Here is a 26199-nt window from a genome sequence, read left to right as displayed (position 1 = left end):
TTTATTCATTTTCCGTTTTGGTTTCGCCGCGGTCATCCGTCCCAAAGCTGGAAGGGAGAGAAAGACCCCGAACGCTAAGAGAGGAGGGAGGGCTGGGCCTGAGGCTCCGTCTGGGTCTTCGACTGGCGCGGGGTGGGGGAGGGTTTCCCTTCTTCCGCACCTTGACGTGTTCCTCCAACCTTCACTTTTCATCCGCGAACCGACCCTGCTCTCCGTGACCTGAATGAACGGTGCCTTCAGTTTTGAGAAGACCTCTCACCTGAGAAATAGGACTGAGACTGCCACGAGCTAGCTGCGACCTTCTGGTCTGTAAAGGGTGTGGGGAACAGGACTCTCCCGACGATCTAGCTCTTCGCTCCTCCCTTCCTCTCTCCCACGGGGAGCCAGAGCAGGCAGCAGGGCGGTGGGTGGCCGCTGGAGGTCGCCGTAGCCCCGAGATACCACCAACCCGACAGAAATGGAGATCAGTTGATTCAGATTCTCAACCGATAGCTTCAGTTCAGGAGTGGGCCTGAATGCTTTAATAGCAGGCCCCAGGGCCATTATGTCCTCACATGTCTCTTTCTTCTAGGACACTGGGACTTTTACTACATTTAGTAAATTCCAGGAAAACTGGAACCTTACCTGTGTTCAGTGCTTTAACTCCAAGGCTTAAAACAGTGTTTGTTGGGACGTCCCCGGTGGTGCAGTGGTTAAGAATCTGCCTGCCAATGCAGGGGACACGGTTCGAGCCCTGGTCTGGGAAGATCCCACATGCCGCAGAGCAGCCCAGCCTGTGCACCACAACTACTGGGCCTGCGCTCTAAAGCCTGCAAGCCACAACCACTGAGCCCCCGTGCCACAACTACTGAAGCCCGCGCGCCTAGAGCCTGTGCTCCGCAACAAGAGAAGCCACTGCAATGAGAAGCCCACGCAGCGCAATGAAGAGCAGCCCCCTCTTGCCTCTACTAGAGAAAGCCCGCATGCAGCAACGAAGACCCAACGCAGCCAAAAATATAATTAAATAATTAAATAATATAAAAATTAAAAAAGAAATAAAAGTGTCTGCAAACTAGCAGATGCTTAATAAATATTTGTTAAATGAATTCTTCCAGGACGATGATTGTACTCTATCCATTCCCAGCACTTACTATAGTGTTTGGTGATTACAGGGGTTTCAGCATTTGTTCAGTGCTCTATCACAGGCTTCCTAGAGTACAGAGCTTAATTCGTACTACATATCCCTTTTCCCAAATCAGGGGAAATACGAAGGCTGCATGCAATTAATACGATGTTTTCTCGGGGGAGATATTAAAACGTAAACTTCTATGGGGTTGTCAGTACCGTATGTGGTAAAGATGAGAGGGGCTCCATATAACAGGGGCAGGAGAGATACAGTCAGGAGGATGGACAGGCCAGGCTGGATTCTGGGCACGGACTGAACCCTGTCATGAGAGGGGAAAGTTTTCCCCACTCTCCCTTCCCTACTAAAAGTCAGAAGCCAGCACCCTCCTCCAGCAACCTTTCAAAATGGGGTCCTAGGATCTCCTTGGTTTCCCTGAGATGGTAAAGATACAGACAGTGGGCTTCGCTGGTGGCACAGTGGTTAAGAATCTGCCTGCCAATGCAGGGGACACGGTTCGAGTCCTGGTCCGGGAAGATCCCACATGCCGTGAAGCAACCAGGCCGGTGCGCCACAACTACTGAGCCTGCGCTTTAGAGCCCATGAGCCACAACTACTGAGCCCCCATGCCACAACTACTGAAGCCCGCGTGCCTAGACCCTGTGCTCCACAACAAGAGAAGCCACTGCAATGAGAAGCCCGTGCACCGCAACGAAGGGTAGCCCCCACTCGCCGCAACTAGAGAAAGCCCGCGCACAGCAACGAAGACCCAACGCAGCCAAAAATAAATAAAATAAATAAATTTATAAAGATACAGACAGTGACACCAGAAGCCACCTACAGATTTGTTAAACTTTATTTCCTGTGAGTCTCTGGGGAGGCAGCAGGGATGTAAGGCGAAGTGGCAGTAGCTGCAGGGGCCTGAGCAGAGCTGGTGCTGGGAGGGGCCGGCATAGGCAGGACGAAGAGGCGGCATTTAAATATTCAAGGCTGAAAGCCAGCTAATGGGTCTCCTTCATCTGCCTTTGGATTTTGTGCAGCATCTCCTGCATCCGTCGCAGCTGGAACAGGCACATGAATCAAAGTGGGGCCTTTCAGAGAGTCCTATAGATTTAGAGAAGTGCCCCCAACCTCTAATCCCTTCAGCCAGGGCCTTGGTAGCCCTGAGGTGTGATGGAGTCTCTGGGTGGAACCACTAAGCCACCAATCCAGGATCCAGATATGTACCAGGGCCAGGGATATTCCTATTCCCAAACCAAGAGATACTGAGGGTTGTGATTAAGCAGGGGTCCTCTCAGGCCGGCAACCCCTACTGCCCCACCCAACTCTCACCTCCTCATCTTTCTCTCGGATCAGCCTCTCGGTTTCTGGATCTGTCACTGGTGGGACAGCAGGAATGGGGAAGTCGGTACCACTCTCTCGAGTCAGTTTGCTGAGGGGGAGGGGAAAGGGGGGTTGGTAAGGCTAGGGAGACCCCAGCACCCGCTTGGATTGAGCCCAGAGCCTATAGAACAAAGGAAGGGCTTTGTCTCACCCAAGGCTGTGTCCCAAACCCCACCCCTGCCAGCTCTGTCCTGGCCTTTGGCCATACTTGCGATTCCGTTCTTTCACCACCAGGCGGGTCATGCTCTGGATGCACTGTGCCCGGTAGTTCTCATAATGTGTCTCCCGGGTCACGTCCTTCAGGTCCTGCATGTGAGTACGCACCAGCATTGTCCGCAGCTTCACAAAGTCGCAGTGCCCTGGGTTTTCCACTGCACAGCAAGGCTAGGGGTCAGCCAGGCGCATGGGTAGAGGAGAACCATTGAGGGCAAGGAGATACCCTGGTCACAAGCTCAGTGCTTTACCTTCCACAATGCCCCAGGGGTAAAGCCGGCCCCGAACTCGCCGCCCTCTGGCCTCTACCACAGTGTTGCTGCCAATTACAGCAAATGGGATGCTTTCCTGGAAGAAGTTAGGGGTGTCTGTCAACACCGCCATTCTCACCTGTTCCTTTCCACCTTTATCTTCATCTTCTCTGGTTCATGCTAGGAAACCAGGGTCCTCTTCCACCCCAATAGCCCACCCTTGTATAGAATTCTACTTCTCTTTTCTGCCCAGAAGAAACAAGATGGGAAAGGGATGCCCTGGGGTGGCCCCACCTTTAGGGCTTGGTCCTGTAATTTGAAGTCCTCATCCTCGTCAGAGTCACAGTCTGGGAACTGGTAGACCTTGATTCCAAAGTGCTCAATCTCCTCCCGGATCTGGCAAACACATGAGGGGCCCATAGTTCTGGGGACCCCATCCTTTCCAGAAGCCCACCTGCTCCCCTCCCCCACCAGCTTCCCTCACTTTGCGTTTCTTGCGCTCCACTTCTGGAGGTGTCAGTGTGTCCGCCTTTGCCAAGATAGGCACGATGTTGACCCGCCGATGCAGGGCCTTCATAAATTCAACATCCAATGGCCGGAGCCTGGGGAACAGGAAACTGTGACCACCTGCTAGTGGCAGCCCTGCCCCTGGTGCTCTTGGCCTGTTCCCTTGGCAACACCCGGTGGTGTCAGGAGCCTCAGGCTCAGACCATACCCGTGGCCGAAGGGCGAGATGAAGTACAGGCAGCAGTGCACCCTGTTGTCTTGGATGTTCTTGCGGTTCAGGCCACTCTCATCTCGGAAATACTGCTCAAACTGCTGGTCGATGTATTCTGCCACAGGCTTCCAGCTGGGGCAGGGACAGACAAGCAGAGAAACTGGAAGTGAGGGCTGCCTAGTGAGCTCTGGGCCTGCAAGGAGCCCACGCCCCGAGCAGTCTTTTCAAGACTTTGCTATTCCCCGACTTGCTTTATTACATCATCAGGGAGGTACCTGGGTGGGTCAGGGGTGCATCTCAAACATCCTGACAGAAAATCAGACTAAGCACACAGACAGAGGTCAATAAATACTAGCTTGATGAAAGGAAAAGAGCCCAGGTGACCAAACAAAGCAGTAAGACTAGCAAGGTGCCGGCAGGTGAAAACCAACTGGAGGCCAGGGCAGCCCTAAGTCAGGTTCACAGTTCAGCCTCAGAGCCTTTGTTCGTGTGGTTCCATCCTCTCCTCCACCTCTCCAAGCCCACTCCATCCTTCAAAGCCATATCCAAGAACCATCTCTCCCATGAAGGGTCCTGTGACTATAGCAATGCACACTGCTCCCCCCTTCCCGTCACCACACACAGAGGCTTCATATGTGTATATATATATATATATATATATATTCAACCACCTCAATTTTCAAGTCTCTTGCTCTTCTGTTATTGAGTTTCATCCTCACTGATAGGCGCCCTGATGGGTGGGCATTATGAACATCATTATTCGCATTTTATACGTGAAGAAGCTAAATCCAGAGCTGCGAAGAGACTTAATCCAGATCACTTTAGCTAGCAAATTCTCTACCCACTCAGGCTCCTGGCCTTCTGACTCCTAGTTCAGTGTGTTTGCCACCACAATGCCCAACCCACTTACTAAGCTAAGTTTTTACCTGACTGACACACGTTAGAGACCTGCTGCGCCCCCCACTCCCCCACTCCCATCGCCACTAGACTGTAAGCCTCCCAGTGACAAGAATTATTTACACTTGTTCTGCATCCCTTAAAATGTCCAGCACAGGCTGGACACCTCATCTGCTGCTTCACTAAATGAGAACACGTGGTGGTGCCCTGCAAACTGTGAGGTGCCAGGCAGGTGAAATTATTATTATTATGGAAGGCAAGAGGAGGTAAGTAGACTGACTGATTGAAGGAGGGAATGATACTTGCTAAAGTAGGAGGCAGGTGCTGGTTGGGGCTCGAGTTTCAGTGCGAGCCCAGTTTGCTGAGACGTAGTCCCCGATCCGGAAGGGTGGTGATGACTGGAGACCGCCTCAATCCAGCAGGACTATTTACAGAGACCATGCACCATGTACCAGCACAGCGTGTGGCAAGAATATAAGAAGCGGCCCTCCCCTCAAGGCTTAGGTCATGACGTTGAAGATGAACCAATGTCCTGAGCCGAAAGTCACATGTTGTGATGATCAAACACAAATGGAGGGGATAGTGGTGGTTCAGAGCACAGAAAGGTCCGTAAGGGTCTGGTCAGTCTGTGAGGCAATTATCCAGGGTCAGCTTCCTGGGCGTGTGACCCGTGCAGTCATACCGGGGCCCTGCGCTCAGAGAGGCCCACGTTTGGTTTATCCTCTGCTGTGGCCATGCTGAAATTCTTAATCATTTTGAACAGGGGACCCCACACTTTTATGTTTCACTGATCCTGAAATTATCATCTTAATATTCATGAGTATAAGGTACACAGCCCTGTAAAAACTGTATGCTTTTTTTAGGTGGTTGTTTTTGCGGTACGCGGGCCTCTCACTGCTGTGGCCTCTCCCGTTGCGGAGCACAGGCTCCGGATGCGCAGGCTCAGCGGCCGTGGCTCACGGGCCCAGCCGCTCCGCGGCATGTGGGAATCTTCCCGGACCGGGGCGCGAACCCGTGTCCCCTGCATCGGCAGGCGGACTCTCAACCGCTGCGCCACCAGGGAATCCCAAAACTGTATGTTTTTAATGCATATTCACATGCATCTTTCTGGGTTGATTTTCAGATCAACTGGGTGAGGTGGTAAGGCCAGCATTTTTCAGTTGAAGAAATGGGAATGTGGTCATTTGCTCAAGATCACGCAGTTCCTAAATGCTGCATCAAGACCTGAACTCTCAGTCTAGGTGTCTCAGCACCACCCCGCCTAACTCCCTCATCAAAGGCATCACCATCTCTCCTGTCCTTATCACCCATTCTCCTCCTCATCTACTCAGGTCTGTCTGACTGACCATTATCTAAGCATCCTTCTAGTTCCTGAAAAAAATGTCAGGGATGATTGCGGTGGGGCTGGTAAGCCACCTTTTATTTTGGCAGGTGGCCTAGAGGGTCCCGGGAGTTTAAACAAAGTTCCACCCATCCTCTCCCTTTGCCTCTTATTTCTCCCCTCACCCCTCCCTCCACGCACTCTCACGTCTTTAATAACTTGCTTGTAACACCTAAAATGTTGCTGGTGAAAGGAATGGAAGGAGGGAGGGTGACAACTACTGACCACCTACTATGTGTCAGGCACTGTGCTACACGTTTTCACATGTGTTTGCTTTCTTGAGGCTCTTCTTTCCTATCTGTGTCCTCAACCCCATTCTAGAATTGTGGGTCAAATCAACGGAACATTAGAGATTATCTGTTCCAAGGCCTTCCCTCTCACTTTACAGAGGAGACAGCTGTCCGGTAAAGGGCAGTGGCACGCTCGAGGGCACAAACCCCTTCTTCTTGACAATTGTGGGTGTGTCTGAGCCTATGTGCGCCCCTGTGTGTGTGTACGGAGTTGGTGGGGGTCGGGGCAGGGGCTGTGCTTGGTCAGACATACCACTCTGTGTTGTTGACCGCATCCCCAAAACCCGGTGTGTCCACAATGGTGAGCCGCAGCTTCACACCCTTCTCTTCTATGTCCACTGCATGTTTAGTGATCTCCACTGTTTGCATGATCCGCTCTGGAGAAGGGGGAAACTGAGGCCAGGGCAAGGGCAAGGACCTGCCCAGTCAGGACACACCACCCACCCCAGCCAGTGCTGCCCAGACTGCCTCACCCACACTGCCCCCCTTCCCGCCCCCGGGGGCTGCCTGGGGGCCTGTTCTCTGGGAACCAGCAAGGAGCACATTTCCCAACACAGGAAATGCCGGTGGCTGTTGGCTCTGGCCCCAGCCTCTTCTCTGCTCCCGGCTCTTTTCTCGGATTCCTGGAATCCTTTGGGGGTCAGAGACTCACTCCAAGAGCAGGACTCTGGTCCCTGCCCGGCTTCGGCACCCAAATCTTTAGGGAGCTGGCTGGTGGGCTTCCAGGCCAAATAGGCCTACAGAGAGATGCCAGCAGTCTCTCTAGGAAGCCATGGCTTCCTGCGTGCTGGGGAAGGTCCCATCCCTCAGAGCCTGCAGTCAGTTCGATTTCCCAAGTCAGCTCTGCCTGCCTGTCTCCATGCTCCTCTCCTTTCCTCACCTTCAGCACTGAGGAGTTTCCGGTCCCGGTACAGATCAGTGAGGAAGAGGCTATTGACGAGAGTGGATTTCCCCAGACCAGACTCTCCTGACAGGGGAGAGAGGACAGAGGCACCAAATCAGATCTGTAACCAAGAGGCAACCCCGCCGGACCAAGGTGGCGGGGTTGCGGGGGCAGCCGCTCTCTCATCTAATTGGGAAGAGACTAAACTACAGCAGAGCTGGAAGAGCTCGTCCAGCCTTCTCATTTGGACGAGGCCCAGAGAGGATAAGAGATTGCCCAAGGTCACACAGAGAAAGGCAACTACTAGAAAGCTGAGGGTTAAATATTCTTTGTACCTTGTCACCACCCCCTCTCCTGCAACATATACATACTTTTGGCCACCCACGTCTCCCAGCTATTTTGCAAAAAGGCACAGCCCCTGGCTTTCCCCTGCCCTACCCATGCCCACTCCCCACATATAGACCATCCCCACTTGAGACACCTCTTGCCCAGCCCTGCCCTGCCCCACCCCTGCTCTACCTGCCACCATGAGGGTAAAGTCAAAGCCTTTCTTCACGGACTTTCGGTGGACTTGATTGGGAAGGGTCGCAAAGCCCACATACTCCTTGTCATCCTAGTGGACGAGAAGGCAGAGTGCATCAGGGTATAGGCAGAAGAACCCCAGGACCCAACGCCAGCCTTAAAGAGCAGAGCCAGCCTCCTTTGAGGCCCCACCTGGGGCTACCAGCTGGGCTCCCGTCCCTGCTGGTATTGTCAGTTTCCAACATACCTGGGGGGTGACACCACAGAGTTGGGGCCAACACAGGACAGAGAGGGGCTCCAGCTCAGCACGCACATGCGTGCGCACGCACACACACACACGTGCACGTACACACACGCTCGGGCTCCCTCTCCTCCCTCCCTGGGTCCTCCTGCACCAGCCCACTGAAAGGCAAAGGCAGGGCTGGAGGCTCTACCTCAGAGGAGTCATAGGGATCGAGCTTGCCCCACGGGCTGCGGGGCCGGGCTGAGGGGCTGAGAGGGGCTGAGGCAGAGATGTACTGCTGGCTGTCAGAGGGCTGGGGCCACGAAGGGGGTCTGAACTCCAGGTCATCCTGGCAGAGGTCCGAGGCCTGGGGCCTCGGCTCCAGGATTTGGGGCCTGGACACCCAGGTCTTGGCCTCTGGTTGGTGGTAGGTCTCGCTTCCTGGGAAATCCTTCACGAACTTGTTCAGTTCTGCATCATCCGCGTCCTCCAGAAAGCGCTTGATCTGAGGGTTCGGGGTGGGGGCGGTAGGCGGGCAGGTGGCAGGAAGGGCAGAATGAAGGAGGAAGACAGGAGAAGGCGAGAGGGAGAAAGGAAAGCACTTATGGTTACAAGGGAAAGAAACTGCACAGGCGGCCAAGCCAGAGGAAGCGCTCACCATCCCTCCCGCAACTGCTCACATGCCTCCCTGGTGCAAGGGTCCAAGACGTCAGGAAAGGCCCTGGGGTCCAGCAGCAGCCCTGGGCAGCCCCCAGAGCCCTTGCAAACTGCTCCAGTTTGGGAACTGAGTAGCTCCAGCCCCAATGGTCCCTCTCAGCAGGGTGCTTGTTGAGGCTGCCCTTCCAAGCCAGGACCAGGGACTGCCCCAAAGGCCAGGAAGTCAGGCTGAATGAGCGGGAGCAGACAGAGGCATCAGAGCCGAGAGGAGACTGTGGCTCAGGACTCAAGGAGAGTGCAGACAGCCAGAATGGGGTAGGGGCAGGAAGGAGCGAGGGAGGGGAGAAGGGAGCTCCCAGCCCCAGGCAAATCAAGAGTCAGCAGGGGTCTCTTCGCCTCCTGTCACTGCAGGCGCTGAGCTCTGGGACTGAGGTGCAGACTCTACTGGAGGTGCTCACTCCCCAGGACTCACTGCCCAGAACTCAGTACAGCTGACCTGACCCCCCTTATTCCAGACACTGAGCCACACAGAACCTGAGCCTGGGCCCCAGGAGCAAAGGGGAAACCTGCCAGTGGATGCTGAGTGTGGGTGAAGGGGAGCTGGGAGGGACCAGGTGAGGGAGGACGGCAGGACACTTCTGACAGCCCCCAACTGCGAGGGATGTATAGGGGGAAGCACCCGCAGCTGCCCCTTGCCCCCTGTGCCCAGAGATAGGCTTTGGCCTGCAGTGCGGGAGGGGGCCTGGTCTCAACTGTGAACCGCACGGGTGGTAGGCAGCGAGGGGCTGGCTCCTCTGTGGAGACCTGCTCCACTCCATCTCCAGCTGGGAAGGCAGGTCACTGCCCCCCCACTACTCTGACCCTCAGCTCCAGACCCTAAAGCTTCCTCTCTCTCCTTTGGGGCCAGCCCCCTTTGCGGAGTGCCTGGCGGTGCTGGGCTCAGCTCGGCCTCACAAAACCCACGTGCCTCCCCCAGACAACGGACAAGGGCCGGCTTCACAGGCTGACTCACCCTCTGGGAATCAGCCAAGCCAGTGGGGGCTACCCCAGACCACTGAGGAGTCCCAGCCAGGGTGAGGGGAGATAACATAGCCGCGGTCTTCCTGCAGGCCCCCGTTTTACAAAGGGAAGAACTGAGGGATGCAGTCACGCTGCCGGGTTTATGCAGAGGGAAGGGACTAGAGGGGGAGGCTAGAGGGGAAAGTCCCCTAGGAGCTACTTGCAGGCTGTCGCCTCTCAAGTCCCCATACCTGCTTATAGCCGTAGTCTCCAGGGCTTGCCTAGACAGGAAAAGGGGCCTTTTAGACGGAAACTGGAAACAGCAGGTAGGGGCCAAGTGGCCAGAAGAGACAGTCCTGAGGCAAGCCTGACCCAACAGGCTTTTTCTTACCCACAGTATTTGTGGGGGCCGGTGGGGTGACCATACATCCCAGTTTATGTTTGTTGTTCTGGCATAACTGCCCCTTTTCACTCTGCAAAGTGTCCCAGCTTGGACGATTAATTATATGGCAACAGAGAAGGGATGGGGCTGGGGGTGGCAGCTGAAGAGTCTGGGGAAATTCGGGGAAATCCTGCCCCTCTGCACAACCCCACAGTGACGCAGCAGTCGGTCTGGGGGTCAGGCTGAGGGTGGGAGAGAGAGGACTGCACTCCGCCTGGTTTCCCCAGGGGCACTGAGCAGCGGGGCTGCAAGGAAGGGAGAAAGGAAGGCACTGATGGAGACCCCCAGCCCTTGCAATATTCAGGTAGAGTCACCAGGAACCCAGTGCCACTCTCCATGCCAGGGGGCTGCTCATTAGCACGGAGGGGCCCACAGGGGCTCTAGACAAGGAGTTAGGACACGAGGGGCCTCACCTCCTGTCTGTCCTTCCCTGCCCCCGGCTCCGCCAGTGACCAAATCATTTTCTGACTTTGAGCCCCAATCCCAGACAATGCAGGGGGAACACAGGGCGGGTCCACCCATCTCCCAGAGCAGCACCTTACCCCAGCTTCAGTTCTGTCCTCAGGGACAGAACTGCCTTGCCATCCCAGTGAGCGGTCCATGTCCCACGCTTCAGACTCCCTGTCAGCAAGCTCTAGGTCTAATTTTATCTCCCAAGAAAAGTTCCTCACACACAGAAACAGCCTGGTCTTGATGCTCTTGTTGGAATCCAGCGTCCTGACTTGCTCCTTTCCCTTTCTCTCTGACCCCCCTGTGTCTGTCAGGGGCCAAAAAAGCCTGTGGAATGTCCTTCCCCAACCCCTCCTCCTCCCTTCCCGTGGCTCCCACCCTCCAAGGACAGCTCAGCTGCAGCAGGATCACTCGTTTTTTCTGCAGTCCCCTCCTCCTCTGATTGGCTGCTCTGTGATGCCTGCCCGCTGCCTACCCCGATGGGCACAGCACCAGCCTCCCAAGTCTGTCTGCAACACAGGCTCTTGATCCACTTGGCCTCTCCTGTAACCCCCAAGGACACCGAGGCCTGTCAGAGGGTTGAGACCTGTCCCCAAGGTGACCTGGTCCATCAGTACGTGGGGCAGCTACCCAGGAGACTCCAGGCCCAAAGGATTCCAATCTCTTTCACCTTAACTTCAAGCAGTGCTGAAGTAGTGTGGGGTGTCCTATAATCCCCTGGGTGTATGTTCTCTTAGGAATGGCCCCACTTTTCTTCCCAGTGTCCCTCTGTGTTCTCTCAGCGGAGAACCGCACTGCCTTCAGAAATCCGCCCCTAGATTTCCCTGCAGAGAGTCCCAGCCACAGAGAGGCCTTCGCTGCAGGGACTCCTTCCATCCTAGGACACCTGACCTCTGACTCATGGGGACCTGTATCACTTTCATCACCCCATCACTTTCAGAGAGTCAGCAGGGGAGCCGCTAACACTTGGTCTCTGAGGGGCATGAGTTCAGGTCAAGGAGAGGCTGGGATCCCAGAGGCTTCAAAGTTGCCGATTAGGTGGGAGACAAACTGAGGGACCTAACTGGGAGCAGATGGAGCACTTGACTAGGAGTCAGGAGGCCAGTGTTTCTGGTTTGGCTAGAAATACCCTTTGTGATTTTGAATAGTGTCTTAATTTCAGGGCCTTAATGTCCAATCGTGAATGGCCCTTCCTTGCCTCCCAGGAAGGCTGGGGAAAGAAAGCACTCCCAGATGGCAGATGCCTCAAGCTGCTTTGAACCTGGGGAGAGAAGGTACATCTCGGGTCACAGGATGGTTATTAATGTTAGCCAAGTCCTCCTTTTTGCATGCCAATTAAAAACCAGGGGGGCTCCTGGGCTGGGGAGCTCTCCCCACTGACCTCTGAAGCAGCTGGGTGCCTGATCTCCTTTCACAAAGTGACCCTCATAGAGAAGTCTGGCTTGACATGAACCCAGTCAGCTTAAGGACTGGGCTGGCTTGAGGCAGGGGCCTGAGGCTGAGGACTCTGGTGGTGACAGGGTGCCTTTAAATGCAGAGGAACAGGGTGGCCTCAGCCAAGTTGAAGCACCGAGACCTCAGCTGAACTGAACTTAGTGTGTGGCAGAAAAAGCCCCTCTCGGCCCCTGCACTAGGGACACTTGGCACTAAGAACAATCAGTGCTCCCCCAGGCTTCCATCCCTGGTACAATCAGTCTGTCCGTCCCCATGTGAGGAGAAGGATGGGGGCAGGGATAAAGGCAGGCACCACTTGGCCTCTCCCAGGAAACCCCCCTTTGGGGAAGGTCACAGTGTCACCAAGACTTCCTGGCCAAGACTTGGGCCTTGGCCTGGACACAGCTTGAGAGAGAAGAGCCCAAAAGGCTGGCCTTTCTAGACCTGGAAGCTTCTGATTCCACAGGGCCCAGGGAGTTCCTTTCTGGAGGCTGCCCACAGCCAACATCCTGCCCCACAGGCTGGTCACGGATCTCCTCCTGCTGTAAACAGCCTGTGCTTCCCAATGCGGAGGGCAAAGGCTAGGGGGCTCCCAGACTGGGAGGAGAAGCTGGCATAGGGCCTGGAGCATAATGTGCTTGTGGCAGGCTTTGGCAATGATGGCAGGAAAACAGCTTGCACCCTCACGGCCAAACATCAAAACTTCCAACCTGGGGGGGTCTTCAGGGTGGTTGGCTGGGGTTACTGTTTCTCCTCCCACCACAGGCAGGTGGCAGGAATGAGTTCCCTCCACCCTCCATCACTGCAGAGGGACCTCGTTTGGGGGGAGGGGGGAGGATGCAGCAGGAGGAAGATTCCCCATGGTTCCTGTCTCAGAGGCAGAGGGATATAGCTGATCCCACGGGGTAGGATGGTGGCTGGGCCTCCCTCTCTCTGAGGTCCCTGGGCAGATGGTGCTGTGGGAAGGGAGGGCCCAAGCGTCTCACCATCCCTCTTGGCGAGGCAGGCAGTGTTTGCGGGCCTCCTGTGTGTGTTTTCCAAGGAAGTTGGTGCTGGTCCCTGAGCCTAGGGTAGGTGGGCGAGGAAGAGTCACCCAGGTAACAGCTGACCCAGGCAAGGGTGGGAACCCTCACCTCCGCCCCTGCCTGACTCACTCACCCCAGCCCACCAGCGCGTCTCGGCCGGCGCCCCTCCCCACCCAGCACGGACCCACCCCTCCGTCTGAGAACGGGGCAGCACCCCGGTGGCCGGGGCCCACTCCGTGTCTGCTCGCATCAGAAGAAGAAACTTGGGAGCAGCGACGCAGCGCCGTCCGCCAGCCTGCCGGTGCCCGCGGCAGGCGACAGCGCCTCCCGCCCCGCACAGCCTGGACTGCGGCGCCGCGGGTCTCGGCGAAGCCGCCCGGGAGCGGCGGGCCCTGCGCGCCCGGCCCCGCCCCGCGCCCGCCAGCCTTACCATGGCTGCAGCCCGGGCCGGGCCGGCTCCGCCTGGACAGCGCCCGAGCGACCCGCGGCCGGAGCTGCGTGCCGACCTCACCACACCGCCTGCCCCCGCCCGCCGCCCAGAGAGCGGACCGGCCGGGGGCGGGGCCCGGCGGCGGGGCCCGGCGGCGGGGGGCGGGGCGGGGCGGGGCGGCCCCGGGGCGGGGCCTGCACCTCAGCGGCGCGGGGAGCCGGCGCAGGCTGGGCAAGGGGTGGCCGGCCCGCCGTGAGGCTTTGCAGCTCTCGACCCCCGGAGACAGGGTGCAGAGAGGCGTTCGGGACAGGGCTTCTCTGGTCACTTGGCTCTTCCTCACTCAGCCCCTAAAGAGCGGCCTGCCCAGGCAGCGCAGCACCGTGGGGGTTGAGCCAGTCCCCAAAGAAAAAGGAAGGGCCCACCTGGTATCCCCAGGAGAAGAAACCTTTGGAAGGAGAGGGGGGTTTGCCTCACAGGTTGGGGAGAAACGATCAGTTACCCCGGAGAGTCCACAAGGTTTGTGGGAATTGAACCCAGCTGATGTCCAAGTTACTGATTGTCCATACCGTCTGTACACCTCCTAAGGTGGAATGTCAGACAATCTCCACCTCCAGCCAAGCTGTGAGGAAGAGACAGGAGGTTCCCTTCGTGCAAGACCCTACATTAAAGATTAAAAAGGATTTGCTGCATAAGTTATCCCGGGATCATCTGTTGGAAGAATGGAAGGGAGAGGCTGAGTGGCCTTTCCGGGGAAGTGAAGCCTTGCCTGTGGCTGTGGAAGGTGGTGAGGGCCTCAGGAGAGGCCATGCTGGGCAAGCAGGTGAGATGCTGTGGGAACAGAATCCCCAGCAGCTTTAGAGGCATTAGAGGCTCAGAAGGGTCAGCAGCAGCTAGGAGAACATAGATGCTTAGGGGGTGGGGAGTTGGTGGGGATTTCCTGAGCTAATACAGGTCTGAGCTGGTCAGTCTTCTGTGGAAGTTTCCAGCAGCATGCCCCTCCCTGACTTCCAAGAGTCCTCTTCCAGGGCAGACTGACTGGCTTGAATACCCTTTAGACAAAACTGAGGCCACAGGCATGGCCCCCTCCCTCTATTGGTAGAAGTGCTAGAGGCCTGCCTATACTATTTCAGTGTGATCCGTGACCCAGTGGTCTTGGTTGGGATCTGTCAAAACTCAGCAGATAGAGGGAGGGGGCCTGGGTACCACAGGTGAGATCAGGTTCAGAAAACATGGGGCTGCTATTGAATATTTGGCAATGGTGGGCTGGAGGATAGAAGGGGTGTCATTGCTTAAAGAAGTGCAGGGAGCCCGGGTTCGATCCCTGGTTGGGGAACTAGATCCCGCATGCATGCTGCAACTAAGAGTTTGCATGCCGCAACTAAGAAGCCCACATGCTGCAACTAAGAAATCCGCATGCCGCAACCAAGATCCTGCGTGCCACAACTAAGACCCAGTGCAGCCAAAATAAATAACAAATAAATAAATTAAAAAAAAAAAAGAGTACCTCTTGGATGCTTCAGTCTGCAAGGCCTGGACTGTGAGTGCTGGGCCCAAGGGAGAAAGCCTATGTCAAGGAAGACAGGCCCTATCACAAAGGCTTATTTTCCACAATCATAATGTCCCTCCTTCCCCCAGTTCTGGCTGCTGCTCAAGTGTAGACACAAACACATCTCAGCTAGCAGCTCATCGTCAGCTGCAGCTGGAATCCCAGCTCTTCTCTGGCACCTGCTGCCCAGACCCCAGAGAGCCCTGTGTTTCCTAAGGCATGTTGGTGCCAGCTTGCTTTGAAGGAAGTGAGGCCCCAAAAGAGGAAGGGACCATGGAACTCATGGTCTTGATGGCCACAGGCCCAACATGAAGCATGGGCTGGGCAAAATAAAAGCCTAAGGTAGACTCTGGGTCACTCTACCTATACAGCCCCGCATGCTAGCCCTGTAGCAATTCAGGGATCTCCGTGAGAACTTGGCCCGGGAGTAAGTCCCCATGCCAGCTCTGGCAATTATCTCACTGCCTGAAAGTCCCTTCCCCTCCCTGTGCTTCTGTTTCCCCCGTTGAGAGAGAGGATTGTTCTACCCTCAACTCCAGCTCTCATGTTCTATATTGGGACAGGTAGAGTCTGACACTTGGTCAGAAGCAGGGCTGAGATATAGCACCCCTTGTGTGAGTCACTGATCACTGTGTGCTCTGTGCCACCTCCAGCCAGCAGGTTGTCTGGCCAACCTTGCCTCAGTGCCCCTCAGCTCTTGGAGCTCTGGTTCTCTCTTGAAATTCAACATCCCAGGAGTTCCCTGGTGGCCTAGTAGTTAGGATTCCACGCTTTCACTGCTGGGGCCTGGGTTCAGTCCCTGGTTGGGGAACTGAGATCCTGCAAGCCATGCAGGCAGAAAAGGAAGGAAGGAAGGAAGGAAGGAAGGAAGGAAGGAAGAAAGAAATTCAACATCCCACCAGGCATTGATGTCCTTGACTAGGGTACAATTTCCGGGGCACTGCTGGGGTCGGGTATTCAAGCCAAGCGTCTGGAGAGTCGACACATACCTTGCACAGAGGGTGATTCTTCTGGGAAACTCATATCAGCAACCACGGCCCCAGTCTGCTGTCCTGGGCCCCCTCTACTTAGATCAGGCTAATATGGTCTTTACGGAAAACCTCCTGGCCCCCCCTCCACTGGATCTTTCCTGCCCGTGCATGGGTGAAGGGTATATGGCACAGTGATGGCAAACAAGGATGCTGCACTTGGGCCAAGCCAGGGCCCAGGTTCAAAGTCAAGAATAAAGAGTAATTACCACCGGAAATCAGGATTTCAGATCTGCCTGACTAGCAAAGGCCACATTTGCCTCTCGGTAGCAGTTTCCCTTAAGTGGTGCAAGAGCTAATAGTACCCCTGCCCCAGAGGTGTTGAGTCAGTGATGATACAGTCAGAGAGCCCTGGTGGAGCCAAACGTCTATCTGTCACTGGCTTGTGTCTTTCAAGGAAACCTTAGCCGGTCTGTCCAGCAAGGTCTGTGCAGAGGCAAGAAACGAAAATACCCTAAGCCTCACTCCTTCCCTTATTGCTCCCCAGTGTCCCATGATCCTGGGGCAGGCACGAGATGTGGGCGGCAAGGTCAGGGAACACAGTGTTTCCTGGCACCTGCTGAACGGCCGCAGCAAGGGACAGTTCCAGAGCCGGCAGGGTGATAGAAGCCAGCCAGAGGGCCCTTCCAACATCCTCTCTGTGGCAGGACAGGGCACAGGAGGTTCAGGGATAGAAGGAACTTACACACCTCCTAATACCACTACCCCCTGCGTGTCTGGCTCCCTTCAAGTCCCCCTCCCTTGACCTTCCAGCCTCTGCTCGAATAGCTTCCATGGCCAAAAATTCATTGGCTCTAACAGCTGCCCTTCAATCTTTGGGTGGTGAGTTACCACCACCTGAGCCAAAGTCTGTCTCCCCCTGGTGTTGACTCTCCAAGTGCCTCCATGCTGGAAGCTTTGCTGACTCGTTGCCCTGGACTTTGTTTGTCCTTTGATACTCACTTCCCTTCAAGTGATCCATCTGTATACTTTTCTCTCCAAATTAACCACAAGCCCCTCAAGGATGGGGAGTATGTTTTCTATTTTAACCTCTACTCACTTCAACTCAGTGAATATGTCATGCGATGTCTGCCTGGGTGATCAGGCCTCTGCCCCCGAGAGATGTCTGATCCATATGGATTGACCAAGAGGAATCATTGCTCAGTTTCCACTCTGATTTTGGAGTACAGACAAGCCTTGAGGCTATGGGCTTTGCTGACCCATAACCTGCCCTTCATTCTGACTGTTTACCAGCTCACGCTGACCTCCCAGCCTCTCAGTTCAAAGGCAGGGACCCAGATGTTACCCCCACTACAACCTTTCCTCTCACAATTCTTGATATCTAACGGTGCTACTGAAATATCAGGAAGTTATCTGCCAGGAATATGTGACTACAGAAAAAGGGTTTATACACCACACATGAACCCCTGGGGCAAGATGCTCCCTAGAGCGCTCCAGGCACTGATGAGCAAGCCCTGGGCCTCGGTGTCTTCATCTGTGAAATAGGGAGAAAAAGTCTACCTCGTAGGCTTGCTGTGAAGATTCACTAAGGCAATACACTTAGCGCAGGTATAATCACTAAAATGAATGGCAGCTATTATCTCAGCTAACACCGCAATGATCAACACCAAACTAGCAACTGTCAACTGTGACTATTTCAAATGCCTTCCCTCCGAAGAATGAGAGTGTGCGTGTGGAATGGGTGTGGAGGGATGGGAGAGAAGCCTTAGTCTAAAGTGACATTGGAATGACCATGCTGTCACCAACTGTGGAGTCAGCTTCGTCAGCTAGACACCACTCTATCTCTAGAAAACAGGTCTTGGTCTCAGACTTATTGAACCCAATTCCCCAACACAGCCACTGTTGAGAGCCCTGGAGCTAGATGACTTTGCCGCTGGTAGGTGTGCCAAGGAAATGACTGGCTGACCCAGTCCTCCCATCTATAGCGTCAGGGTCTGAGCTTCCGTCAGGAGCTGCCTTGCATTCTGTCCTCCTCCAGGCCTGCATTCAGCCCCCAAGGTGCAGCTGTCTCTTGCTTCTCCCCTCGTGGCAGCTGGGCCAAAGGCAGCTGAGCAGAGGAGGGTGAAGGGACATGATCATTTCTGTCACTCAGGACAGCCTTCCTCTGGCTGAGCAGCTGTCAGATGGCTTCTGCATTACAGATTTTCCTTCTCATCTGAGTATGCACCTGCCCTCTGAAGCCAAGCTGCCTAGTCTACTCAGGCCCACTGTCTCTCTTCTTACCTGAAAAACCCACCGCTTTAAACAGCACCAAACTACTCTGATAGAAATGTGTAATGTTGGAGATAGGTTCCGGGCAGGGAACCCAGTAGCTTCTGGAAATACACTAGAAAGTCCAAAATGGGTGTGGCTGATTCTTCCCTATGCGCACTCATGCTGGGCAGAACAAAAAAATGAAGGGATTCTGCCATCAGGCTCGGGAAGAAGGCGTAGCATTTTCCTGCCCTCATTGTACGGACAGAGGGAGCAATCTGCCCAGGTCTCCCGGTGGAGGTAGGACATTACCCCCCTGCCCTGTGCTTCCAGAGGCTCTTGCTGAAGCATACCACACCATCTGTCCTAGGGTGACCAACTGTCCCGGTTTGCTCAGGACTCACGGAGTTCCCAGGATGCAAGACTTTCAATGTTAAAGTCAGGAGCACCCGGGGCAAACCCTGATAAGTTGGTCAACCTAGCCTGTGCCCAAAATAGCAAGTCTGGGCCAGAGGTCTCCAGCCTCCCATCCTGCTCTGGGCTTGACCGCCCATGATAGCTGCAGTGAACAAGGTACCATCTGACAGGAAAAGCAGCGGGGTAGCGAGGGTCAGGCTGCTATGAAAAGCCTCCCAAGGTGCCCTGCCCCATTTTCAGCAGCTCTGCTCCATCCTTTCAACAAACCCCTTCCCTTTCAACTATGAGCTTCTGTCCAAAGCAAGAGAAAATGAGGGGGTAGGAAAATGATTCTGGGGTTCCCTCCAGACAGCCCATATCCTAGGATTCTGTTAACATCCCCAGGAATGTGGAGCCTCCCTGCGCTGCTCCTAGGCGCTGTGTTCTTCCTTGCCAGGTTAGTCTACCTGAGCAAAACTTCCCTGTGACTCAGGAGCCAAGAGGAGGCTGGCCGTCCCATCCCCCAGGGACAAATGACATGTCACCCTTGAGATACTGAAGTGTGCCTTAGGTATCACTGAAACAGCCCCCTCTTGTTCCTGGCCTGTTTTCCAGAGTTGATTCCTTGCAGAATTGATAGAGCAGGGAGTAAACCACCTTGTCCCCTGACAGCACATCTAAGGGTGAGTAGGTTAGGTGCCTTGAGGACACAGGGCAGCCCCTCCCAACAAGAGCTGCTTTATTCCAGGGAATTCCCCAGGGTTGTGTGAGAAGACAGCCCCCGCTGACCGCAGAGGGCACCCTCAGGACCTTCCTATTGAGCTTCTGCTAGTTCTGGTACCAAAATAAAACCCACCAGGAATGTTTCCCTCAGTCCAGCATAACCTCCTCCGGGAAGACTCCAGTCCCTAATGTCCCAAACCAAGGATGAGAAGCATCTGTCTACCCTGCTCCTGAGAAAAAAAGGTCTTGAGGGGCCGCCTGGGAGGAGGCTGAATCATGCTCCCTCCCCAGCTGTGGACCCAGAAGGGCTTGTGAAGCTCAGCAACAAAGAGGCTGCCATCCACGAGCCAAGGCGCCATGGCTGGGCCACCAGAGAATTCCCGCCGGGAATGGAATCTGGACCAGACTCCACAGTCAACCATTCCTAGATGAGAGGAACCGGAGGCCTTGGACACCAGCACCACAGAGTCTTCATCCTGGGACTGCCCGTGGGCCATGCAGCCTAGGGATCCGTCTGAGGAAGGCCTAGCTCTTGCACACCCTGTGAGGAGAGTACCGGGCCCACCTCCATGCCACCCACTTCCAGAGATCCAGAGAAGACCAGCAGGCCCCGCTGCCTGGGAGTCTTCTCTTCCCAGCTTCTGGGGAGCAGCCCTGCTGCTGAACAGGCTGGAGAGCTGCAATTACCGAGACAGGATAAGAGCTATTTTGAGAAGGAGCCGTCCTGCTGCCAAGGCTTTTGACTTCCTAAACTAAAACAAGATGCATAAAGAAAGAGGGCAAGCTGGAGGAAAACAGGGAGGAACTTGCTCTGTCAAAAGCATCATATCCTGAATGAGGGGAAATACTAATCCCTTCCCAAAGGTATAGGTTTGCATCAAGGGGCTGGCTGTTAAGATATCCCCCCACCCCCGGCTTTGGGAAGGAGTGGGTAACCCGACCGCCTCCCCGCAAAGTCCCTGCTGACTCCCTCTCTCCTAAGACCCTCCAACAGCACTTATTCAGTCTGTTGCATTCATTTGAACATTTGAGCACGGACTATTTCATACTGTTGTTTAAATGTTTCCTGCCCATATGTCTTATCTCCCCATCCAGATGGTAAGTTTCTCAAGGCCAAAGAATGTGTGTGCTGTGAGGCTTCAATGGTTTCCTCAGTAGTGCCTAGCAGAGTGCTATGCATCTGAATAAAAACTGTTTATGGAAGGAAGGGAGAAAAGGAGAAAGGAAGGAAGAGAGAAAGGCAGGAGGGACAGAAGGATTTACTGTCTTGCATGGAGATAATCTCTAAAAGTAGCTGCTCCCACCCACAGCTGAGCCCAGGGCCCAGGGCTAGATAAGCAGCCATGGCAGAGGGGGTGGCAGACGCATTTCTGGCACATCCCCTGCAGCTGTTCTGGCTGTTGTCCCCTGCCACACGCACATCTCATTTGTCTTTTGCACCTGTAGTCAACTGTCCATCCTGGGCTAGTCCATTAGAGGCCATGTTGGACTTTGGGTAAGGGAGAGATATGGCAAGACAAAGAACAGAGGCAAAAGAGCTTGGACTATCTTATCAAACATGGACCAAGAAGAATGAAAGTACTTACAGGAACAACGCACGGTGAAATCAGGACACACTTTGCCAAATTCAGGACACAGGGCTGCCGAGAGCAGAGTTCACCTTGTGCCTTTCCAAGTTGAGGACTCAAATAGTGTGTAACCCAGAAAAATGTCCCCTTTCTGGAGTGCCCTAGGCTGGAGAGGGGAGAGCCAAGCGGGGATGGATCCAGACTATGGCTTCCCAGACAGCCTTCCCACAGAGCACTTGGCAGGATTCATCATTTGCCAAAAGGTCTCTACTCCTTCTCTCCAGCGTTGCAACTAGCTCTGGTACCTTCATGTAAATGCCCCTCTGGGGAGATGCAGCCCCACAGGTGCACAGCTTGGCAAGAGGAACACAGGCTAGATTTCAGCCCCTGCTTCTCTGCCAGGTGCCCTTGTGCAGTGAACAACCTGCCCAACCATAGGGAGCACCTCTGTCTGTCTCCTTTCACATCTGCTTCCATTAAAGGGTAAGAGAGGCACTTGGATAAGGGGGAGCATGGAAAGATGGGAAGTAACTTCCCAGGGGCGTTCTTACCTCCTCATCTGTCATAACGGAGAGAGTAGAAGCCAGGCATTCCCAGGGGGTCAGCAAATGGAACTCAGAGAGTGCCAACAGGAAGGGAAAAAGAGAATTTTACTAAAGATGTCCAGCGGACTTGGGCACAACCTGGCCCAAATCCCTTCCTAGTCCAAAGTGGCCCAAATAACAACGGCTAGCATTTACTGTGTGCTCACTGTTGCCAGGCGCCATGCTAAGTGCTTTACGTGTAATAGCTTGGTGAGTCCTTGCAGGAACCTTAAGAGGAAGCCATTGTTCCTAATAACAGATGGGGAAACTAATGATTGGAGAGGTAAAATAACTTACCCAAGGTCACAGTCAGAAAACAGTGGACACAGGGCTCAAACCCAATAATATAACTCCAGAGTCCTTATTCTAAAAACCTCTCCTTTATGGATCTTTGCTCCCTCTGAGGGGCAGGACTGCTGGTGGGGACTGGACTGCATCCCCAGGGCTCTCTCCTCTCTAGGAACGTCCTCATCTAGAGCCCTGGCCTCTCTTGTGCTCATAGGGCTGGAGGATGTTTCGGTCCATAACGCTTGAAGCAGGAATTCCTTGCCACTAAGATGCTCTGTATTAGGACTGGTTCCCACCTTCCCTCCTATCAGAGAGGTCAAGAGCACAAAGTGAGTGTGGGGGGAGGAGGGGGTCAGACCCTGGGGATTCTCAAGTTGGCTGGCTGCAGGACCCACTGATATCCTCACCTAGACATCCCTGGAGAGCCTGCCAGGGCAGCAGCCAATAAGTACCTCCCAGATCCTGGGATGGGGGCTTGAAGAGGGTTCTGAGGAAGCAGAGACACACGTGGGGATACCCCCTCAACCTGAATAAGTTTGGAGTTAGCCCTGAGTGAGACCATGAAGCAGGTCACTTGTGTTAACGGGGCTTTTGATGTTTGCTTTTTATCACATGGTAGGTAAAGACCAGCTAATCTGAAAGGCCATGGGCTTAAATTGTTCTCCATTCCAAAAGTGACTCCTTCCCATTAAAAGGAGACTCTTGAGAATGAAAAAAGTTTCCAAGTCCCAAAGGAATGACTCTAATGGTAGAATTTTAGGCAAGATGAGAAGTTCCTCTGCCCCTTCAAGTCAAAATCCCAGCATGTGCCATCCTAACAGATCTAGCTCTGTGGATACAGAGGCCACCCTCCCAACTGTCCTCCTGCCTCCCAGCCCCCAAGAGTGGACCCACAGGAGGGAAAAGCACAGACCTTTTAGCCACCAGATGACACGATTGTACATTTCCTCAGAGACATCTGAAAGTAACAGAGATTGTTGCTCTTTTTCTCTCTCTGTTGGATACACGCCCCCTCCCCTCATGCTTAACATCTCCCTTTCTAGCTCCACATTTCTCCACACAAAGGTGCCCTCAGCCCTTGATGTCTCCAAGAAGCTCCTCCAGCCTGAGACTAAACATCACATTCCCACCCTCCCTCTCCCTTTTTCCCCCCCCTCTCTTTGTGCCACTGTTAATGCCTCTCCCCCCTTGGAAGTCTAAGTCCCAGCTCATTTATGGCCCACTTTGTTGCCAGAATATTTACCTGAGGACCCTATTCTCTTTACCAGCTCAGTTCTTTATCTCCACTCTCGGGAAGTAGCTTCCCACCCTGCAAACCACTCTCTACTACCTTCCATTGAAAGGCTAAGCAGTGTTGCCTGGAAGAGTCAATGCCTGACTCTGGCCCAAGCATCGTCATCCATGTCATTAGCTTGGAGCTCAGAGAAGCTGGTGGGGAAGGAATGGAGCAATGGGCTCAAGGAGGGGTCTAACTTTGGCTCTGAAAGGAGGGCAGCTCTGAGGCCCAGAATGCAGAGGGGGAACTTCTTGCCCACCCCAGCATCCCACCTCACTAAACTGGGGCTGCACCTGGGTAGTCTGCTTCTTCACATACCCAAGAAGAAAGCACTAAACCTTTGAATGGGTTGTTTGGAGGTGTGCTTGCGGACCTGTGGCACTTCCCTCAGCGGTTCTGGGCTTGGAGACTCCTTTGGTGATGGTGGTGGTGATGGACTTGGCTTCCCTCTCTGGAACATGAGATCCTCACAGAAAGGGCTTGATTCCATTTCAAAAAAGGACATTGAAGGGTCTACGGGAGAAGGGGACTTAGGCTCGGAATCAAGTGTTATTGGCCGGCTTTGGGGCATTTCAACTTCAGGGTTGAGTAAGGCCCACCAGGATGAGTCTGGCCCATATCTCGGTAAGGACCGAGGGGGTAAGGGCCGAGGGGTCAGTTCCAGTTCTGCATGGACAGAGGGCTTTGGATGCCTAAGTGTGGGTCCTGAGGATACATAAGTACTTTTTGAGGGTCTTGTGGTATGCTGCTTATAGATGGGCTCTGGAGTGACAAACGTGGAAGATTTGCGGGGGCTCTCAGACACGGGTCGAGATGTCACACGGGAAGCTGACTGTCCCCCGGGGGAGACGGTGACCTTGTGGCCACCCTCACTGTCTCCTCGGATTGAGGACTTCACGTTGGGCTCCACTTCTGTTGCTATTAAGACCTTTGGGAAGGACTTGGTTTCAGTGTAGACAGAATGCTTGCGGATAGACTCAGGCTCTGGGAGCATAGAAACTTTGCGTCCACCATCCAAATCTTTAAGGAAGGAGAGTCTGGGGGATGATTCCAAGTTCATACTTCTATGCAAGGCCTTAGGGTCCATGCAAATTGAGTTTTGACAGCCCATTTCAGATTCTTGGCCAGGGATCCATCTCTGGGTCGGTCGAGAGTCTGTACAGATGCGGCTGCCGCTGCGTTCCGGGCTAGAGGGTCTCCTTGGAGATCTGATATTAGCAGCAGTCAAACTCTTTCGAGTGGGTTCAGTTTGGACTGCTTCATCCTTTGGATAAACCAAAGGCCTATGGGGAACTCTGACCCCTTGTGGGTACTGGACCTTGGAGGGTGGGTCTTCTTCTAAGATTGTGAAGTTGTCCTTCTGGTTGACAAAACTCAACCGGCGAGAGGATCTGGCATCTAGAATTAATGAGTAGCGATTATTGATATCACGCCCTGGCTTGCTCTCACCCCCTCTTCTAGCTGCTTGCTCTCTGGACTTACTAACGTTCTGCTGTATCTGGACGGCATGGCGGTATGCTTCAGATTTTGATCGGGTCTCGGTTCGACAGCTGGGTGCTCCGGAGAGGCCTGGCCCTGAGTGGGGCGTGATAGATCGAGGGTACTCTGATGCTAAGTGGGGAATGGTGGAATGCCCAGCTTCTGATCTTCGATGGGCTGAAGGGATCATGGAGGCCGTGCCTCTCCGCGGGCTTGAGGCAAGATCGTATTCGTGTCCTCGCTGAGGGGACGTGTTAGTAACCTCGGCCCCTTTCTGTGCTGAAACTGCTACCTTGGACCCACCTTTATTTGTCTTGACCATAGGATAGATTGTGCCTCTGTGGGTAGAGCCCATATTTTAACGGCTGGCTTGTATTCAGGGTCCTAATGAAGCCTGAATATTTACCCTCAGTTTTAAAACCTGCTGTTCTTGCACTCCCACAAAGGTGGCTGTTGCTCTCCAAGTATCTCCAACAGTCCCCTTAGCTACCTGCCTGGTGATGTCATAAAGGAGGGAGCCTCCCAGGAAATATTCTGGCATACAGCCACAATTCTTCAGATACTCTTACGTAGTAACTGCAAGGAAACTGTGGATTGTCTTTGGAGCTGACACCACCAAAGCTTTGACCAAGTTCTCAGCAAAACAAGGATTTCCTGGTGTGTATAACGAAGGCTGTAGATCCTCCCTGACTCTCCCCAGGTTCTAGGAATTCCCAGAGACTCCTCCAGAGAGCAGGAATCGGCCTGAATATGCTACTAAGGCAAGGCTGCTCAAATCAATCACACTGTGTTAGCCCCAGTTTTAATAAGGTGCAAGGTACAAAATTGTCCCAATCTGGTTTGGAACTGCACTATATATAAGTCAAAAAAATAGAACTCCAGCTTTTTACAGGTTTCATGGGTGATTTGGTTGGTCCTGGGGTGAAAATCCAGGTTGCTCAAATCATAAATTCTCACACATTCTTGGCCCAGGAGTGAGTGTAGGATTGTGGAAGGGATTTGGAGCCAGTCATTGGTTTCAATCACAAATGGCTACTTGTGTACCTTGGACAAGTTACTTGACTTGCTTGAGACTTGGTTTCTTCATCTGGAAACCATTGCCTGGTAGGTGCATGTCCCACAATAAATGTTAGTGTCCTTTCTCATGATTCCGTCCTCTCAGCTATCATGATCAGCTGGACTCCAGTTGTTTCTTGATTTGAAGAGTGACTTTCCAACTTGGATGACCATTTTGGATAAGAGAGAGACACTATCATCTTTCTCTGCCTTTCACACACTGGTTCTCTCAGTCTCTGACACAGACCCTACCATATCCAGCATTTCACAGTTGACTCTGAAGGGTCATGGCAGTTATGGGATGTTCAGAATCACTGTTTCTGGATCTTTATATTCAGACTTGATTAGAGACATAAAGTTAAAATTTTTAAAAATCCACTTTTTTTTTGGACGCAATATGCAGCTTGCGGGATCTTAGTTCCCCGACCAGGGGTTGAACCCAGGCACCGGCAGTGAACGCACCAAGTCCTAATCACTGGACCACCAGGGAATTCCCGGAAAACCCACGTTATTATGTATCAGGAATCTCAATAGATTGAGAAACTATGAGTTACTGACACAGGGCCTATTTAGCCTTCTCTCGCTCCCGAGTCCCAGGTCCTTCTCTCACTTCTGCTCCCTGATTCCCACCTGTACCCCAGACTCAGGGAAGAGCAGCAATGTTTTGTAGTACATAGTTTTCACAGTGCAAGTGTTTCACCTTCTTGGTTAATTCCTAAGTATTTTATTCTCTTTGATGCTATTATAAATGGAATTGTTTTT

At 53.8% G+C, this 26199-nt stretch overlaps 1 protein-coding gene across 4 annotated transcripts; it reads right to left on the bottom strand.

Annotated features, from left to right (window-relative positions):
* Window positions 1-1943: 1943 nt before the first annotated feature.
* Window positions 1944-24703, bottom strand: SEPTIN4 (septin 4). 4 transcript variants are annotated; one of them, XM_065896777.1, is made up of 14 exons: window positions 23221-24703; window positions 22540-22584; window positions 21306-21313; window positions 8075-8368; window positions 7638-7731; window positions 7116-7202; window positions 6489-6612; window positions 3665-3799; window positions 3434-3551; window positions 3244-3345; window positions 2950-3046; window positions 2694-2856; window positions 2435-2534; window positions 2104-2163 (listed from the first exon to the last, which is right to left on the bottom strand). In XM_065896777.1, exons 1-14 carry the CDS (start codon window positions 24701-24703, stop codon window positions 2104-2106), a joined length of 2910 nt encoding a protein of 969 aa, XP_065752849.1. The 4 variants fall into 4 exon arrangements, with proteins under 4 accessions (XP_065752851.1, XP_065752850.1, XP_065752852.1 ...); XM_065896779.1 differs by lacking the exons at window positions 21306-21313; window positions 22540-22584; window positions 23221-24703 and adding an exon at window positions 13301-13378 and having other exon boundaries at window positions 1944-2163; XM_065896778.1 differs by lacking the exons at window positions 21306-21313; window positions 22540-22584; window positions 23221-24703 and adding an exon at window positions 10504-10694 and having other exon boundaries at window positions 1944-2163.
* Window positions 24704-26199: the final 1496 nt, after the last annotated feature.

The sequence above is a fragment of the Phocoena phocoena genome, chromosome 19 (assembly GCF_963924675.1).
Source record: "Phocoena phocoena chromosome 19, mPhoPho1.1, whole genome shotgun sequence".
Taxonomy (NCBI): Eukaryota; Metazoa; Chordata; class Mammalia; order Artiodactyla; family Phocoenidae; genus Phocoena; species Phocoena phocoena.
The sequence above is the reverse complement of the archived record's forward strand: the minus strand, read 5'-3'. Positions and strand labels throughout refer to the sequence as shown.